Below are 19555 nucleotides of genomic sequence, written 5' to 3'. Positions count from 1 at the left end.
ATGTTTGTAGGCCTCCTTGCTCGCACACACTTTTTCAGTTCTGCCCACAAATTTTCTATAGGATTGAGGTCAGAGCTTTGTGATGGCCACTCCAATACCTTGACTTTGTTATCCTTAAGCCATTTTGCCACAACTTTGGAAGTATGCTTGGGGTCATTGTCCATTTGGAAGACCCAAGATTTAACTTACCTGACTGATGTCTTGAGATGTTGCTTCAATATATCCACATCATTTTACTCCCTCATGATGCCATCTATTTTATGAAGTGCACCAGTCCCTCCTGCAGCAAAGCACCCCGACAACATGATGCTGCCACCCCCATGCTTCACGGTTGGGATGGTGTTCTTCGACTTGCAAGCCTCCCCCTTTTTCCTCAACATCACAATGGTCATAATGGCCAAACAGTTCTATTTTTGTTTCATCAGACCAGAGGACATTTCTCCAAAAAGTACAATCTTTGTCCCCATGTGCAGTTGCAAACCATAGTCTGGCTTTTTTATGGCGGTTTTGGAGCAGTGGCTTCTTCCTTGCTGAGCAGCCTTTCAGGTTATGTCGATATAGGACTCGTACTGTGGATATAGATACTTTTGTAACCGTTTCCTCCATCATCTTCACTAGGTCCTTTGCTGTTGTTCTGGGATTGATTTGCACTTTTCGCACCAAAGTACGTTTATCTCTAGAAGACAGAACGTGCCTCCTTCCTGAGCGGTATAACGGCTGCGTGGTCCCATGGTGTTTATACTTACGTACTATTGTTTGTACAGATGAACGTGGTACCTTCAGGCGTTTGGAAAACGCTCCCAAGGATGAATCAGACTTGTGGAGGTCTACAATTTTCTTTCTGAGGTCTTGGCTGGTTTCTTTTGATTTTCCCATGATGTCAAGCAAAGAGGCCCTGAGTTTGAAGGTAGGCCTTGAAATACATCAGCAGGTACACCTCCAATTGTCTCAAATTATGTCAATTAGCCTATCAGAAGCTTCTAAAGCCATGACATCATTTTCTGGAATTTTCCAAGCTGTTTAAAAAGGTACAGTCAACTTAGTGTATGTAAACTTCTGACCCACTGGAATTGTGATACAGTGAATTATAAGTGAAATAATCTGTCTGTAAACAATTGTTGGAAAAATGACGTGTGTCATGCAACAAGTAGATGTCCTAACCGACTTGCAAAAACTATAGTTTGTTAACAAGAAATTTGTGGAGTGGTTGAAAAACGAGTTTTCATGACTCCAACCTAAGTGTTCCGACTTCAACTGTATATGTGTGGTGAGCTGTGATGGAGCAATAACTGTCTGATGAGGAACGGGTGGTCTTCAGAACTGGATAATAATTGCTTTATTTTGCCTAATAAAATAGGGGGGGAAAGCATTTGTTTCATCCATCATAAACCGGAGATTGAGAATAGCCTTGGCTTAGGCTATAGACTTTCATTCTGGTTATTTTTGAAAGCCACAACTTTAGGACCTTTTGTAGCCTAGAATACTTGGGAAATAAGCCACTTTTCATAACTTTAACTTGTCTTAAGGCTTTTATGATAGGCCAGTAGGAGGAATGAGGATGGGTTATTGGCCATTTGGTTTGCAACCTCGATTGGAGGTCTGCATAACTTATTTCGCTTAAACTTGTCATTTTTATTATTTGTTATCTCATTATTAGTCCCTTTTTTAAAACATCTAAAACACAAGATAGTTAAGGTGTACATTACATTAAAAAAAATATGAATGTGTTTAGGCTATAGACTAAAACCCATGCATCCGACAAACAATATTCTCTGACTGGACAATTCTCCGCTCTGTCTGGACTACATTCCTCTCTTGCGTTCTGTATCACATATTTATTGAAATAAGCTATAGCAAATAGGAACAGGCAAATTACTAGGAATGTCACTTGTGTGCTTCCCTGCTGCAAGACTCCGTTCTTTACTGCGGGGCACCTGTCAAGTTCAAATAGGCTAAACCATCGTCTGTCATGTCACAATGTCGTCACCATTGACAATAGCCGTCAATCATCGTCGATAGACGATGCCATCTTAATATCGCCCAACCACCAATACTAATGAATAATCACACATCTCATGTCAGTCTTGACACAGATTCGACGTGAGGCAGTACCAGACGAGTGTGTTGTATGTTGGCCTATTCCTATGGCAGAACAACAGGTCTAAGTCACTGAACACGTTCAGAGCCCTCCACAAGACCTCCAGCAGCGGAACCAATCGCTTTCAGCTGCCAGCCCAAACCAGCCCCAACCCATTACGTCCAACATCCGCCGTCAGACCTGGAGGACTGGGCTTCTGAAAGATGGGAGACTGTGTTCCCATTTGCTGCTTGCATGACCGGGACTCCTCTACTGCACAAAGTCGAGGAGCGGAACCAACGGCAAGCAGCTGTGCTGACCAGTCATCTCCTCTCCCAGTGTCTTTATGAAGACGTCCAACAACTTAAGTCCTGGAAGCCGCCTGGTAAGGAGATCTGGACGTTTTAGCATGCTTGACATGAACTGCCCACCCTTAGTTGACACACTGTTACTGCTTTAGCCAACTCTATTGCAGTTGTCATGCTGGCTAAACAGTTCAACAGAATGGTAACCAGGCTAGAGTTGCCCTGCCTGTTGTGGTGGCCATTTTGAGACTAAACCTCCCACTCATCATTTGGCCCAATGTCAAGGTACGCCCTCCATTAAGACGTATGTGATAAGATGCATACATGTCTAGACAGAAAGGTAAACACATAAAAAAAAAGCCCAAGCACCACATATTCCTCTGTTTACACACAATATCCAGTTTCAAGCACAGCGGTGCCTCTAGCTCCTGCCTGTGTTTCTTTGATCCAGCATGCTACTGTTCGTTGCCCTGGGACTGATCTCAGAGATAATCAGAGTATTTTTTTGCGTAAAGAGATCGATTTTTCACCCTTTTCATCTCCTTCTCACCAGACATCTTCTTTACACTACTCTATACATGTTCTCTGCTCTCTCCAGGCCATCTAAGGCCACAGTGTCTGAAGGCTCTCCAGCTCTAACCGCAGCTCTTGACAAAGAGGGTTTGGCAAGACGGCGCTGTGACATCTTAGAGGTGTCTGGTGACACAGCCGTCTGGTGAGCTGCAGACCACGGCCAAGGGCTGTTGGGACTGTGAGGCTGAGCGTCAGTGATGGAGTCCGACCTGTCCTCTCTGGGCTGAGAGAGTGAGTGTGAGGGGGCCGGCCAGACTGCAACATTCCAACCGTTAGCTAAGTTCACCAAGTGCACAGAGGCAGGAGAAGAAAAGAGACAAAGCAAAGTGATTCATAGGAACCCTCACATCTACAGTACATCAGAGTGACGTTAGGACACTGAGCTGCATGCATTTATGTAAATGTGTGAATATTCATTAAATCCAGGATGAAAAATACAACAGTGTATTCTCAAGACAGGTTTTGAACTACTATAAGAACAAATGAGAGGGGAGTAGCACCGATTGTAGCACTGGAGCGAAGTGTACCTACTGGACCCATCTTGATGAAGGTCCATTATAAACTAAATAAACCATGCAATTCTGTACATACGAGTGAGCAATTATTCCTTGACCTTATATACACCACTGGAACAGGTTGTTACAAGGGCTCATGTTACATTCTAGTAACTATTTTTAAAGCATTACACAAACATGATCAAATCTTCCGTTATGCCCATTTCCCCAGGGAGCCGAGTCAGCCGTGGGAGAACCTGTAGTGCAGGCCTAGAGCCTCAGAGTGTGGAGATAATACCAGCCAGCCAGCCTTTCATCCACCTGAAGCCTCAACAACTGTTCCCTCCACCAGAAGAAAAAAAAGAGAGCAACCTAATTTGAAGTTATGACAGAGTACTGTTCAGATCCAGCTTTGATCCTGGTTTATAGGATAGTATGGCTCTTTGATCTTGGGTGGGTACCTTTATGGGCTTTGCTTTGCCTCATGCTCAGGGGCCATACAGTATAAAGCGGGATCTGGAGCAGGGCCACTGGGAGCTCACCCCTCTTATTATCCACCCGCGCAGGTACGGGGGTCAGCTGCCTCACCCCCTGATTCCCTCTCCCCCCCCCCAACTCCCTCACCCGTGGACGAGAGCAGCCGGAGTAGGGGAAGGTTCACACATGGGACACACTACTAGCGTTTGTCCTCGGTGAACTTCTTCCCATCACTCATCCTTCAGGGAGGAATAAGGAAAAATACTACACTAAGGCCTCAGCGACCCCACTCTATCCCTCCTCATACATTATAATACTGCCATTTGAAAAAGGGAGTGAACTTACCCTCTGGTTTTTAGAACTTATTGAAATGTTCATGACTTAACAACATGTAACTTGGATCATTAAGTTGGGTTTCTTCAGGTGAAAACGTCTAACATCAACAAACGCGGCTTACAAGCTTTTAAGAGACCCAGATTGCCACCTTAAACAGCAAATGAACTGCTGAAGTAACAGGCCCGGAGGGTCCAATTGCTCAAGTTTTACAACAGGCAGAAGTGTCTCGGAGTGTCAAAGTAGGTGATAAATTGTCCCTGAGGGGGAAGAAAAAAGCTTTTTGGCCCAATTCTGTTGGTCCTGTGTAAAGGTATGCATGGGGTAAAAACATTATCTACAACATCGCAACCCTGAGCCTTGGGGGCAGAAACAGAGTAGTGTTGACCTGTCTCTCAGTGGAACTTCTCCCTGAACTCATGTAGCAGGCTAAATCACACACACACACACACACACACACACACACACACACACACACACACACACACACACACACACACACACACACACACACACACACACACACACACACACACACACACACACACACTCCTCCCTTGATCAGGAATGGGCTGGAGTGTGTGTTGTGGTGTACTAGGCTACTGCCTGTGCTTAACTCACTCCACACCACATAGATGCAAACCTGTTCTAAGAAGCCAACAGAACACTCGAAGCCAACTGGGTAGTTCTGTGGAATGACAGGGTGGAGATAAAATAGAAGCAGGCCGCTCCCTCCCTCCATCCCTGCTTTCCCTCATGTTTTGTGTCTTTCTGGGGCAGGCGGTGCTCGTCTCTCCTTTCCCCTGATCTCCCCACAGACACCAGGGTGCATCTTTAGCAGTCAGTGTTGAGGCTGGGCGTGATGGATGTCTCTGTATAGTGGTTAATGGGCCAAATGGATAAAATGCTAGTGTGAAAAGCCCTGCTGCTACTTCACAAGGGTTCACATTGAGGACTCCAGGCTCCTCAGACCGCAGCAGGCATCGCAAACAGTTGTTATTCTTGATAATGCGCAAAGCCTTGTCAAACTGGCACCCCGAAATCCATAGCACAAAGATCATTTTCAGGCCGCCTGGCCGGTCGGGGCTTGCAGCTGTCAGACAGTTTGGTATATTAGTTAATGTTTCCAAAAGAGATCTCTCACTGGGGAAAAGATACGAGTCATGATCTAAAAAAAAATAATAAAAAGTTTAAAGGGAAACCTTCGGGAGTTCTCAGAAACGACAGGCTATGAATTCATGTCATATTCAGCTGACAGGAATTCTTAAATTCATCCAATATAACAGGAATTCAGGAATTCATCCAATATAACAGGAATTCAGGAATTCATCCAATATAACAGGAATTCAGGAATTCATCCAATATAACAGGAATTCAGGTATTCTTAAATTCATCCAATATAATGAAACGTTCAGGCCGGATGAGGTGTCATGTTTTATACGTGTTCCTGTGCACCAGGGAAACCCCCTACTTCCAGTCAAAAAACTGTACTTGAGTACAAAATCAAACAGGCGTGAGTTAACAAAAATAGACCTTTCTATAGAAAAGGGAAGGAATACCTGCTTTCCGAGAAGGCATGAAACCAATTCAAACTTGTGGCCGCTAGAATAACAGGAATGTAGCAGGAAACAACGCATGGGCAAAAGCCCTCCACGGGTGAGTGGAGAGAGAGGTTAGAATCATGACGTGACCCTGGATAGTTCAGTGTCAGCGGGCTCTTTGGGGGTTGTTCAGCCATGAAAGGTCAGGCCAGTCTCGGCAGCACAGGTAGATGCCACTCTCTATCTGGGAGTGCAGCTGGAGCTGAAAAGGTGCCTTGAGAGCATTCTATCAAAACAAATTACAGGCTTGGAAGAACCCAGAGCCCCAAAACCTATTGAGATGAGGCTAACTGTAGTCAAACGGCAGCCAAACAGCTGACTTCCCAAGGTCACAGACTTATCTACTGCTCTGACTGATCGTTTCCCCCTGATCCTCAAATCATAGAAAACAGTCACCATCTTACCAGACACTGACAATCTTAATGCATTTCCCAGACCACCATATAGATCCTTCCTCTGCTCAACCGTTCTGCTGAGCTGACCTTTTCCTTCATAGTGGATTTCCATCCTTACATCCAAGGACATTTCCATTCACTTCTCAGAGTAAAACAGATTGATCGAGAGAGACAGTCATTTTACAATGGGTGGATTAATACGCTGCATGTGTCTCAACAGGAGTTCTATAGCTCTTGATTGTATAGTTCTTGGACAAAAGAACTCTAGTGCAACCTTATCGGAATGAGAAGGGGGTCTCCATAACTGGGCGTAACGACCAAGTGCTGTGATCATACACGTAATCCTCTGCCTAATCTCGCGGATTACAGCCTTTGAGATCAAACTGATATTTGACACGATCTTGTCTGACTGCGTACCCTCAAATTACCGAGGCATTAAAAAGCCTCTCCCTCCATGCGAAGAGGGATTCCCTGGCGCACCGTGCTCCAACACGGGGGAAAAGGAGAGGCCCAAAGCCCTGAACGTCTGGGGCCAGCCAGGGACTGGGAGACTGTACCAGACAGCCGGGCTTATACTTCTCTCTTATCTTCCAATCTCCAATCTCTCTGGAGACATTGGAGGCACAATACCACTGTAAAGGGGATCGGATTTGAGAGCAACTCAACATTGGCCTTTAATTCAAACCTGCCATCACAGAACAAGAGGGACCTGTTTACTAAATACAGAGCCGTTCAACATTAGAGAGGCACATGGCTGAGGAACATCTGCTCTTCATTCAGACATGGATTATATATATCCATTTTTTTATGAAAGCCACAGATGCCAGTGAATGCATCCAAATGGCTGAAATGCTATCCTTTGCCACATTTTCCCACCCAACTGCATAATGTGCGTGGGTGGAGTTTGTACCCACCCAATACGAGTACATAAACCGAAGCTCTCACAGCCACCCACAGAGAGCATCTCTCTAATGGACTTACAGGGATCTAAACCCATTTGGCAGGACATTTCCATGCGAAAAGTAAGCAAAAATATAGTCTTACACAAATCAACCTCCCGAAAGTACTTGCTACCATGAAGAGGAGCTGAGTAAATAATTCCATCTTCAATATTTATATTTTATTTTGTTTGCTGTGGAGTTAAATATAGAACTGTGTAAATGATTAGGAAAAGCATGAAATGGTTCCAGTTTCATAATGGTCCAGTCTGTGCTTTGGAGGGGTGAAAAACGAGATGTAAATATGTCCCTTTTAAAGAAATGTTTGCCAAAAAATGTGTTCAAATCCACCATCCCAGTCTGAACGCAGGGAATGAGTAAGTCACATGTGTTTTTTGTTGTTGTTTTTTAAAATTCAAACTTTCAACTCACATGTCCCAGGACAAAACTCTACCGAAGCCTCTAACAACTAGTCATACACCGCCAAGAACAAACATATACAACTCCCACAAGAGTCAAAACTATTGTTTATTCTTAGTGTACGTTCAATACATGTACTTGAGGGTCTTTCTCCCTCTGGTCCACCATTACAATAGGGAGATGGAGCAGGGAGGAGAGACATACTTGCAGAGATGATCGAGTCTGGCTGAGCTGTGTGTTGGTACTGTCTGTATTGTGTTTGTCTGGGAAATAGGACAGACAGACCATCAAACCATCAGCACCTCTCCTAGAAAAGCCGCAGAGCCGATGAGCGAGGTGAGGCTTGGGAGAGGCCAGGGGGACATTCCCTGTGGATTGACTGGATGGTCTGGGGCCTGGGGAGGGACAGCGGCCCTGTAGCCCCCGGGGCTCTCAAAGCGCTCTTTCATTGGGGCTTGGGGGTGCAGGGAGGGTGGTGGCTCTGGGGCTGGTATTGTGCTCCATGGGTGCCTGGCTGGCTGACCCCTCCTCCTCCCTGCATCTGCTGGCTTAGCTGACCCCTGGGCCTACAGGTTATCTCCCGAGGACAACAACCTGGACCTCCACATAGCTGAACATTCAGGACTGGGACAACAGGCAGAGGGATTATACAGCTGAATTTAGATATGTGTGAGAAGAGAAAGGAAGGCACCCAAAACTATGTATTGATTTCTCAATACAGGGTCCAATGCTGTGGCATGCAAGCAGTTGAATGACTGACATGGTGTAATGAAAAAAAATACAATTTAATGTAATCATAGCAAATGTTGACAATGTTTCAGATATTTTACTATCAGAATTTAAAACCTGCCCTACATACAGTTGACTCAAAACACATTCCTCTGAAGCATAACAGGGGAAAAAGTCAAGGCTTCAGTTACATGTATGTACATATTTTTAAACAGTAATGTACATATGGTACTGCATATCACCTATAACATCATTGCTAAACACTGTGACTGGGGTGGTATGCTACCGTAATCTTCTGTAATTTACAGGTAATCTATGGTAATTTATAACTGAATAATTTCTCTCTCTATATACACACACCACACAATATATAAAGTTTGGACACCTACTCATTCAAGGGTTTTTCTTCATTTCTACATTGTAGATTAATAGAAGACATCAAAACTATGAAATAACACATCATGGAATCATGTAGTAACCAAAAAAAAAAGTGTTCAACAAATCAAAATATATTTTATATTTGAGATTCTTCAAAGTAGCCACCCTTTGCCTTGATGACAGCTTTGAACACTCTTGGCATTCTCTCAGCCAGCTTCATGAAGAATGCTTTTCCAACAGTCTTGGAAGGAGTTCCCACATATCCTGAGCACTTGTTGGCTGCTTTTCCTTCACTCTGCGGTCCAACTCATCCCAAACCATCTCAAATGGGTTGAGGTCGGGTGATTGTGGAAGCCAGGTCATCTGATGCAGCACTCCATCACTCTCCTTGGTCAAATAGCCCTTACACAGCCTGAAGGGCTAAGCGCAAACCAGATGAGATGGCATATCGCTGCAGAATGCTGTGGTAGCCATGCTGGTAAAGTGTGCCATAAATTCTAAATAAAACACAGACAATGTCTCCTACAAAGCACCCCCACACCACCTCCTCCATGCTTCACGTGGGAACCACACATGCAGAGATCATCCGTTCACCTACTCTGCGTTTCAAAAACACAGCAGTTGGATCCAAAAATATCAAATTTGAACTCAGATCAAAGGATAGATTTCCACCTGTTAAATGTCCATTGCTCATGTTTCTTGGCCCAGGCAAGTCTCTTCTTATTGGTGTCCTCTAGTAGGGGTTTCTTTGCAGCAATTTGACCATGAAGGCCTGAATCACGCAGTCTCCTCTGAACAGTTGATGTTGAGATGTGTCTGTTTCTTGAATTCTGAAGCATTTACTTGGGCTGCAATTTCTGAGGCTGGTAACTCTAATGAACTTATCCTCTGCGGCAGAGGTAACTCTGTGTCTTGCTTTCCTGTGGTAGTTCTCATGAGAGCCAGTTTCATCATCTCGCTTGATGGTTTCTGCAACAGCACTTTCAAAGTTCTTGAAATTTTGCAGATTGACTGACCTTCATGTCTTATAACGTAATGATGGACTGTAATTGCTCTTTGCTTATTTGAGCTGTTCTTACCAAATTGGGCAATCTTCTGTATACCACCCCTACCATGTCACAACACAACTGATTGGCTAAAACGTATTAAGGAAAGAAATTTCAAAAAGTAACTTTATTTGTTGTTGAATATTACCCCTTTTCTCCTCCCCAATTTCGTCATATCCAATTGTTAGTAGTTACTATCTTGTCTCATCGCTACAACTCTCGTACGGGCTCGGGAGAAACGAAGGTCGGAAGCCGTCCTCCGAAACACAACCCAACCAAGCCGCACTGCTTCTTAACACAGCGCGCAGTCGCGGCCGGCTGCGACAGAGCCTGGGCTCGAACCCAGTCTCTGGTGGCACAGCTAGCACTGCGATGCAATACCTTAGACCACTGCGCCACCCGGGAGGCCCCCACAAATTAACTTTTAACAAGGCACACCTTTAAATTGAAATGCATTCCATGTGACTACCTCATGAAGCTGGTTGAGAGAATGCCAAGAGTGTGCAAAGCTGTCATCAAGGCAAAGGGTGGCTAAATATATTTTGATTTAACACTTATGGTTACTACATGATTCTATATGTGTTATTTCATAGTTTTGATGTCTTCACTATTATTCTACAATGTAGAAAATAGTAAAAAGAAAGAAAAACCCTTGAATGAGTAGGTATGTCCAAACCTTTGACTGGTACTGTATAATGTATTCATTTTTTATATCCGTGTCCATATTTTTCAGTGTTCATCTGGTTCAAGAGAAAAAAAGCCTAATTAATGAAAAAAGCATCTAATCAACAATGGCATTTTCAATTCACTCTGCAACTATTTTCTTTATTCACAACTGCTACCAAATTCTGGTAGTTTACTGGTAAACTTCGAAAGTCCTCTCTAACATACCCTCCTCTCTTTGCAACCCTCCTCTCTTTGCAACCCTAACTGTGACATGTTAGTAAGCATTTAGTCACCACCCATTCGGCAGGGAAATGCAATGAAAGGGCTTCTGTTGGAGAGGCACGGTAATAGAGATATGCCTGAGGCCACCCCATGGCAGAGAGAAGCACGAACAGGCGCACAAACACACAGTCATCACACACGTACCTGAGGCCGGCCACATTGGGCTGGTTCTGGAGGTGCTCCTGCCAGCGGTGGTGTAAACAGAGGGATGGAGGGGAGGCCTGCAGGCAGCAGGAGCAGGAGCCCGGGTGCAGTTGCAGGGCGGGAGCATGGGTCTGGAAGATGTGGCACTCCTGCTGGTTGCCATGGCAGCACAGGGGGGGATGGAATGGGCAGCGGTGGCAGCACGGGGGAGGTGGAGACAGTGGAGGAGGCTGAGGAGGCGAGAGGGAGGAGGTGGTGGAAAGTGCGGAGGGCAGGAGCTTGGCCAACCTTTGAGAGTCTGTGAGGTGTGAAGAGGAGGTGGAGGAGGAAGGGGCCCTAAGGGAGCCGTTCTGCTTGACGGCGCCTCCGTCCTGACTCACTCTGGATCTCTGCTGGGGCTCCTTGTGCGGAGGCGTTGGCCTTGGTTGGTGCCTATGCCTCTGCTGTGTTCTAGGTGTGGAAACAACGCTGACGTCCCCTCCTTCCGTGTTGCTGAGGCTGGCGCTGGAAGCTGGGCTGCTGGTGCCACTGGCCATCGTGGTAGCGCTGGGTGGCAGGCTGGCATTGCTGAGGAGCAGGAGGTCACCATTGGCGTCGCTCAGGGCCATGGTCCTCTTCCTGCCGGCCTGGCGTGGGGTTTGCCACTCCTCTGCAGAAAAAAATGGGAGGAAAAGCAGACAGGCGCATAGTTAACTCTTTACTGTAGCCAGCCATGTTGACATTCAGTTGAACATTGACTCTATTCACACAGAGCTGATGAGCTGAGCAGCAAGAGGAGAGCGTGTGGATGCCTGAGCCCAGGGAACTGTGTGGGAAAAGGGACGAGAATGAGAGAAAAACACACGAGGGTTCACGCTCAAAACTCAGATCTGAACAGAATGCAACGAACGGTTAGCAAAACAGATTATTAACTTGCTCTTTCTAGACGAGGAAGAGGTTGGGAACAGGTACATGCAAGACGAAAGTTAAGGGATCAATCTTCATTAATTTACTCATAGCTAAACAGCAAATATTAGTCACTTTAACCATATTTCTCTAGCTTCTTCATTGCCATTTTTGTCTGAAGTGTGATTTATAAAGTATGAATATGATAGGGTATGAATTGGCAGCCTGTATGCAGGGAAGCCTGCGCTCTCTCTACATTATGAAATGTATAAAACGGTTCCAACAGAATGAGATTAAACAGAGGTCTCCAAGTCTTTATGATGCTAGAGTTTCAGCCCCTATGACAGAATATGTTCAGGCTATGTCTATGTGTAATGTAAAATACCTTCAGTTGGGACATTTTAGAGTAAGAGGGAAAAAAATAATGTCTGCTGTTTAACCATGATTCGCTTGACACTTCAAAAGCAGTGAATTGCCTTTCACAGGTAATGCACGGTTGTGAAGTTGGAACGTTGCCCAAGTCCAACCCCCGCTGAAACAGACTTGACGTAAACCCAGATGAATAAGTCGCACTCAATCTAATGTGAAGGGGAGTCCTGGGCGAACCTCATCTCCCTTTAAGACTAATGGCTGAGGTTGTGAGGAAAAACGACTTCTCACTAGTTCCCACACAATACTGTCTACTTCATCCGTATCATGCCTAGGACAGAGATAGACATGGAAGTGCACTAGTAGATGGAAATGTACTACAGTGCAGAAATCCCCTGAACATAGTAATAAACTATTACTAGCAGATCATAACTGATAACATATAGCCTTAAAAATACATCTACTGAACGTAGCTTCTATTCCTCTTGATTTTCCTATTTGATAAACTATGCAACATTTTAAAGACCCACGTCAGTCAAACATTTGATTTTCCTGTGTTTTAAATACATTTCCACACTATGAGGTTGGAATAGTACTGTGAAATTTCTGAAAATGAGGATATTCAGACCACTCCAAGACAGTCCTACCAAAATTCTTACTTTAGAAATGTCTCATTATTAAGAGGCTATTTTTGTTTATTTTTTATCATTTTAATTGACAACAATCACAGTAAGGTACTTAATTGTTACCCAGAAATGGTTTGATATGGAGATAAAAACAGCTGCATTGAACCTTTAAGGCTTCCTTATTTTACCGACCTTGTAGACATTTTGCTTTTAAAAACCTTCACATCTGTCAAAACAAACTTGACTCATGACACAGCTTACTTGCAAATAACTTTCCCTCCAAAAAAACTCACTACAGAACCATTTCTCGAAGTTCGGCTTGCCTCTATTTGACAGCATGCAAACACAGTACACAGTCGTAGGCTATATCAAATATTTTGATGGCAAACTAAACGTGTTTGTGTTCAACCGACACCCATTAGGATATATCACATAGCCTACTAGGCTAAACTTCATGTCCATGCAGGGAAACAGCCATGCGATGCAGTGAATGTGAATGATTGTGTTCTCAACGCCTCAACATGAGTGAGGGGGTAACATGAGACTGACAGCCAGGTCGGGTCAAAGCTGTGGGAATGGGGGAGAGAAGAACTTCAACCTCTGTCTGAAGAGCTCCGAATAGCAGGCAGTGCAGCGGAAACTATGTTTACGTTTTCAGTCTACCATACAAGTTACAAACAAAGATTTTTTTTAAAGCTGAAAACCTGGCAATGAAACAATTAAAAAGTATGAAAAAGAGACTTACGTATGTAGCCTGGACCTTTGTCAATGGAATTGTGATATGAAAATGGTGATTATTCTTGGCTAAATAATGAGTTGCACAACCTAATAATGCATCCCTCTACCAGTACACATCTGCTTTCAACATTGCTCCACTGCCACAGGAATTCAGCGGGAGGCTGTGTGCGCTCCAATACTGAGGGTTGCCATCCAGGTGAGACATCTAGGCCAGTCTGCAGTCTGACACAAACAGGGGCCTATGCCCTTAGAAAATAACGGATCGATCAGTGTGGGACGGATGCCCTAAAAACGAACGCTGACAACATTTCCTTATTTAAAAAAATAAAAAAAAATAAACAATGAACTATTTATAGCTCCTATTTTCAGTGTGTATCTGCAAACACTGATCTGAAAACTCATTTTGGTTTTGAGTGCAGTGGTTTAAAGAAGTGACAGTCCCACTGTTTGACCGACATGAGGTCTGTGGAAACTGGAAAGGTTGAGAATAACGGGATGCGTTTTTCTGCTTTCAAGTTGAGTTCATGATTATGGGGTGAGACCTGTGCAACTACCAGGTATGCAGCAGGAGGCAAAGTACCTCATCCCTTCAATTAAAGCTAATAGACAGTAATTATGAGGACTCAGTCAAGACAGTTAATAACTTCAGCCTAATAACATCTTGGAAACTACAGGCACATGCCTGAGAGGACTATGTATGAGGACTTTGGCATTCGTATTCTAGTGTCGGAGAAGCTTTTGACAAGGCTGACCCTTTGGCCCATTTCCACAGCTGAGTTTTACATACCTATATGAAGTTGGCTTGCTCAAGGCTAGTAGTGTCTCAAGTTAAAATAGGTAAATAAACTAGTCTACTGTAGTAATCATAACATCATGCCGCAAACAATCAATGTGAAAATAATTGATCATAGAAAATAATTTTAGTCAAAAGCAGTTTTTGTTAAATTTTCAAAAGTAAGCTATGACCACCATTTTTTTAATATACTTTTTATACGAAGCTGCTGTCACACAAGAAGCTTATCCGTTATGTCGATAGGCCTATATGATCATATTAGCCTACCAAATATAATGTTGATCAACTTAAGTTATGTAGGCTACACAATGAGAGGAAAACGCGTGTAAAAAACATATTCTGAGAGGAAGCTACACCGGTGTTCAGAAAAAGACCGGGACATCCCATCAGGCGTAACATCACTTGCCCTTTCCATTAAGTCGTTCCGATAGTTTGCAGCAGCGGAGACGGAATCCGCTATCTGTATATTATTATAAAACCCCTCTTTAATACCATACACAGTAGGAACAACATACACACATATATATATATATATATTTAAACCATTTAGATTATGGGGTATAAAAACATCCGTATTTTCAGAGAATCAATCCATAGTCAACATTTAACGGAAACATAAAAAGTACACCGTTTCACAGGTTTGATACCTTATCGAAGTGTTGGAGCTCTAGATGTTTGCGTTCCGTTCGTGCTCGTCGAAGTTTAAAATATTCACCGAAAATGGCTTCGGTTTACAGTATCCACCACTTGTTCAACAAAAAACTCAACAAAAAAAACAGCAACAAGTCGCAGCGAAATAAGTTAGAAACTAACGGGGAAGCGGACAGCCAGAATGACAAACACATGCACCCTGTCTCGGGTAGGCGGTGGGCTGGGACTGCGCACTAGCCCACTGATAGGACGTTTATGATGCTCTGAGACTTTTAACCCAATCAGTGCCTCTGCAGCACACGACAGCTGGAGGAACGGAGGTTCATCACCACTAGTAAACAGCACAACAAACTAACATTTGAGTGTTATGAGTCTCTGACTTATTTCATTATCACGATAGGAAAATACAAAAAATATTACGAGCTTGTTTTAGGATGAAAATGTTATTCAGTCAATCACTGACTATTATTGAGAGGTTTCTAAGTCCCAGATTCAATCCAATCGTGCTTTGTCCGCTATGCACCTTTTAAGGGCAACTTTATCTTCACGGTAAATGCTGCATATGTAGGCTCAATCGGACATTGCTATAAGCACCTATTAACGCGGATCTACCGCGGATCATATTGAATCTTGGCATCTAGCTGCATTTCACACAAATTCCCAGTCAGAGGATGTGAGAGAAAAATGACTCAACATCAATTTTACAAATTAAATTGACCAATAAAAATAGCTGTCAGACTACTTAAGTCGTGAAATAATCACTTCTTTGGTATCAATAACATGTTTAGTTTGACCTCAAAACCCTTCTTTATGACCCCATCCATGGCATCATACATCAAATTAAAGATTGTACACTAGATGTGTTCAGTCCTTTGGCTGTGCTGTGTATAACTTAATAATCCCCTAAAATATACTCCCCTTTACCTCATAGACCTCTCCACCCTGCCCATTCCCATTGAAATAACTGTGGTTTGATTGAAAATTTACAGTGGACTTTCTGATGATAACCAAACTCAAGCAACAGTTGGGCCACACAACAAAATGATTACCATATCCTTTGGACTGTTTCACCAACATGTTGCAACCCTGTCATATCTCCACTATACCATGAAATATCACAATCTTTCCCACAAGATGAAAAATGGAAGAGTTCATCTTCCAGACTCTTGGAAAATAACTTTTTGTGCTCGAAGCATTCTGCTCAGCAGGAGTGGTTCTTCATCACGTGGAATCATGGGAAGAGAGAGGTCATACCTGGCTTTAATTTCAGCTGTCTGCTAACATCAGGACACAGTTCATATAGCACACCATAATATGCAGTGCACTGCAGTAGGGTGCTGGCTACATGGAAAGTATCCTAGGTTTTCTATGTTTAGAACAGTTGTGTTTAACACCGTTTACCACAAGTCAACTTTCATTGAATCGTAAACTGCTGTATACATTGTGGTGTGTTATACAGTATATATTTACAATTCTGTAGCTTCAATAAGCTATCGTAATGTTACCCTAGCAGCACTTCTCCACATCTTTAGACAAACACTTTCCCTGTTTAAATTAATACGAGCCAACAATAACAATATAGCCTAATGTAGGCCTACTTGCAAAGCAGACATCCAGTAGGCCTACACTACATTACGTAGGCTACTAATAGAAAAGAACAAGCGATTTATAAAAATAACAACTCAGAACCAAGAATGTCCCATTCAACAAGAAAGCTTGTGCGTGTGACCAAACATGATTATCACCTATTAATATACAGCTGGGTACAGGCTATATTACAGGCTAGTTAGCTCTGTGTGAATAAACAGCTTTACGGTTAAAGGGCAGTGCCTATAGCCCCATTAAACCTCATGAGTGGGTAGGATTATCACACTAAAGCCTGGCGTATCAGTATCCAGCCATGCCTGTGGTGGTCATGTGCCTGGTCAGCCCAGGCCATCCGAGTCGAGCGAGGATTCCCCCTTTGAAATAACAAGAGCCTGGCTGGCTGGCGGGCCGCTGCAGCCCTGGACGGCAGAGAAACCACATCAAAGGGCACAGTAACTGGAAGGAGCTGTAATCAAAGCATACTGGTCCCAGCAATGATCACCCACAGCTCATCAAACTGACAGGGTCAGCCAACAACAAAATTTAAAAAAGGAGAAAATGGAGGGAAGTAGGAATGGAGAGAGTTGATTCTAAACTCTTACAGGAATTGACTTGGAGTAAGACAGTTGTTCCCTGTTAAGATTTGGAGCGCCAATGGAAATGTGATAACATTTTTAAATTGCATGATCAATTGGAGCTTGTTCTTTCTAAATGCAAGGGTCAAAGTAATGTTGAAAGTACTAGGGTGACAAAAAAAATACTGTAGACAACTGAATGATCCCATACAAAAGATGCACATTCGGGTTTACACAGATGCAGAATACATATAAGCCTATGCTTAAACAAAATGCAGCACAAATGCCCAAGGTAGAGCCAAAGCCGCTCCCTCTTGCACATTCCAAGGACATAAAACATCAAACAGCTAAGAGAAAAAAAACACGCACTGCACGAAGCCTTCCTGCTATAAATTAAACATGATCCAACTCGCTTTTGATTTGGAAGCACATTTACGGTGACCCAATAGGCAATCATGAAAGCTGAAATCAGGCAGGAACCGTCAGGTAATGTTACAACCCCATTGTGCAACCCTCTGCATGTGGTAATGGGGGGGGGGGAGTATCTTGCAGCATTGCTCTGTGGCTTCTGTGTGTCTGGGTTTCGGAAAACCCAGGGAAACCCAATCCCCTCTGACACCTCAAGAGTAAGGACGGACATCTCCCGCCCGATTAACTCTCCCCCCCGATTAACTCTCCCCAAGTCCGCAGGGACCGCCAGGACTTACTGCCAGAGACAGGCAGAGAGAATAATTAGGCCTAAATCTAAGATTATTACAGCACACTAAACTGTATCTGCACTAACTGTAGCCCAACCTCTCCCGTCTCCCCATGACCAAAGACAGAAAAATAGTCAATGTGCTGAATAATCCTTGTTGTCTAGTTGGAGATTCACGGGAAGCGCAAGGAATTGCTGGAGTAGCTGGAGAAAGTTAAACTACATCCAGCCACATGCTGTAGCCATATGACCTGCTCCTTCCCGGAAGAGAAGAAAAACATGAAAATAAGCTGGAAAAATCTTGGCTTGAAATAAAAGAGATAGTGGAGTGATGTAGCTGGATGGCCGTAGTGCTAATCTGCATTCCTCTTATAGGTGTTGATGGACAGCTTGGAGGTGTAAATGAGATCACAAGCACCTGTTCTATACTCAAATCAAATCACATTTTTATTTGTCACATGGACCGAATAAAACAAGTGTAGACCTTACAGTGAAATGCTTACAAACCCTTAACGATCCAGTTCAAGAGAGTTAAGACAATATTTACAAAATAAACTAAAGTAAAACATTTAATCAAAAACACAAGTAAATTACATAATATTAACAAGGCTATATACAGGGGGTACCGGTAGCGAGTCAATGTGTGGGGGTACAGGTTAGAGGTAATTTGTAAAGTGACTATGCATAGATAATAAACAGGGAGTAGCAGCAGTGTAAAAACAAAGGAGGGGTGGGGGGGGGTAAATGTAAATAGTCCAGGTGGCCATTTGATTCATTGTTCGACAGTCTTATGGCTTGAGGGTAGAAGCTGTTAAGGAGCCTTTTGTTCCTAGACTTAGCGCTCCGGTACCGCTTGTCGTGCGGTAGCAGAGACAACAGTCTATGACTTGGGTGACTGGAGTCTTTGACAATTCTTTGGGCCTTCCTCTGACACCACCTAGTATATAGGTCCAGTGATGTACTGGGCCGTCCACGATCAGCTCCTTTATCTTGCTCACATTGAGTGAGAGGTTGTTGTCCTGGCACCACACTGCCAGGTCTCTGACCTCCACCCTATAGGCTGTCTCATCGTTGTCAGCAATCAGTCCTACCACTGTTGTGTTGTCAGTAAACTTAATGATGGTGTTGGAGTCGTGCTTGGCCACGCAGTCGTGGGTGAACAGGGAGTACAAGAGGGCACTAAGCACGCACCCCTGAGGTGGCCCAGTGTTGAGGATCAGCGTGGCAGACGTGTTGTTGACGCTTTGCCTGTTTGATGGTTTGTCTGAGGGCATAGCAGGATTTTTTAGAAGTGTCCGGATTAGTGTCCTGCTCCTTGATAGACTGCTCACTTTGACAGACTGATGGCAGAGCCAATGAAATTACTATTTTTTCCTTTCCTTTCAAGTCCTCTCAGGATGGAATAGGCCTATTATTGTGATGATTGTGATGATCAAGAACAAACTTATTTTAGGTCACAAGGAATTACTAGGCCAAACACTTGACAATCCCAGAACACAAACTGACAAAACAAGTTAGATTTGTATGTTTGGGAAGACAAGGGGAAATGATTCTTAGAACAGTGGGTTGTTCTTCAGTCTTGCTCCAGCTTTGGACTGGGACGTAACCTCCCACCCCACAACCACCCTCATAAAGCCCTTTGGCACAAAAGCAGGCTCTGCCCTCTAATACAGTTGTTTTTACAAAGGATTTCACATGGTGTCAGGGCTTTGGAGCAGTGCGACTGGGCCTTTGTCCTCCTTTCGCATACAGCGGCAGTGCACCCTCTGCTTTCTC

At 43.8% G+C, this 19555-nt stretch overlaps 1 protein-coding gene across 3 annotated transcripts in view; it reads right to left on the bottom strand.

The window, feature by feature from the left end:
- LOC129817393 (protein dispatched homolog 1-like) overlaps window positions 1-19555 on the bottom strand; it is a 72637-nt gene that overhangs the window by 10271 nt on the left and 42811 nt on the right. For 2 of the 3 annotated variants that reach the window (XM_055872576.1, XM_055872578.1), the window contains one exon: window positions 10859-11507. In XM_055872576.1, coding sequence (XP_055728551.1) covers window positions 10859-11466 — 608 coding nt within the window. In that variant the 5' untranslated portion in view covers window positions 11467-11507. Of the gene's footprint in view, window positions 1-10858; window positions 11508-14916; window positions 15143-19555 lie in introns of those variants that run through there. The other variant, XM_055872577.1, reaches the window with a different exon arrangement.

The sequence above is a fragment of the Salvelinus fontinalis genome, chromosome 20, assembly GCF_029448725.1.
Source record: "Salvelinus fontinalis isolate EN_2023a chromosome 20, ASM2944872v1, whole genome shotgun sequence".
NCBI lineage: Eukaryota > Metazoa > Chordata > Actinopteri > Salmoniformes > Salmonidae > Salvelinus > Salvelinus fontinalis.
Note: the sequence above shows the minus strand (reverse complement) of the source record. Positions and strands in the feature narration are given on the sequence as shown.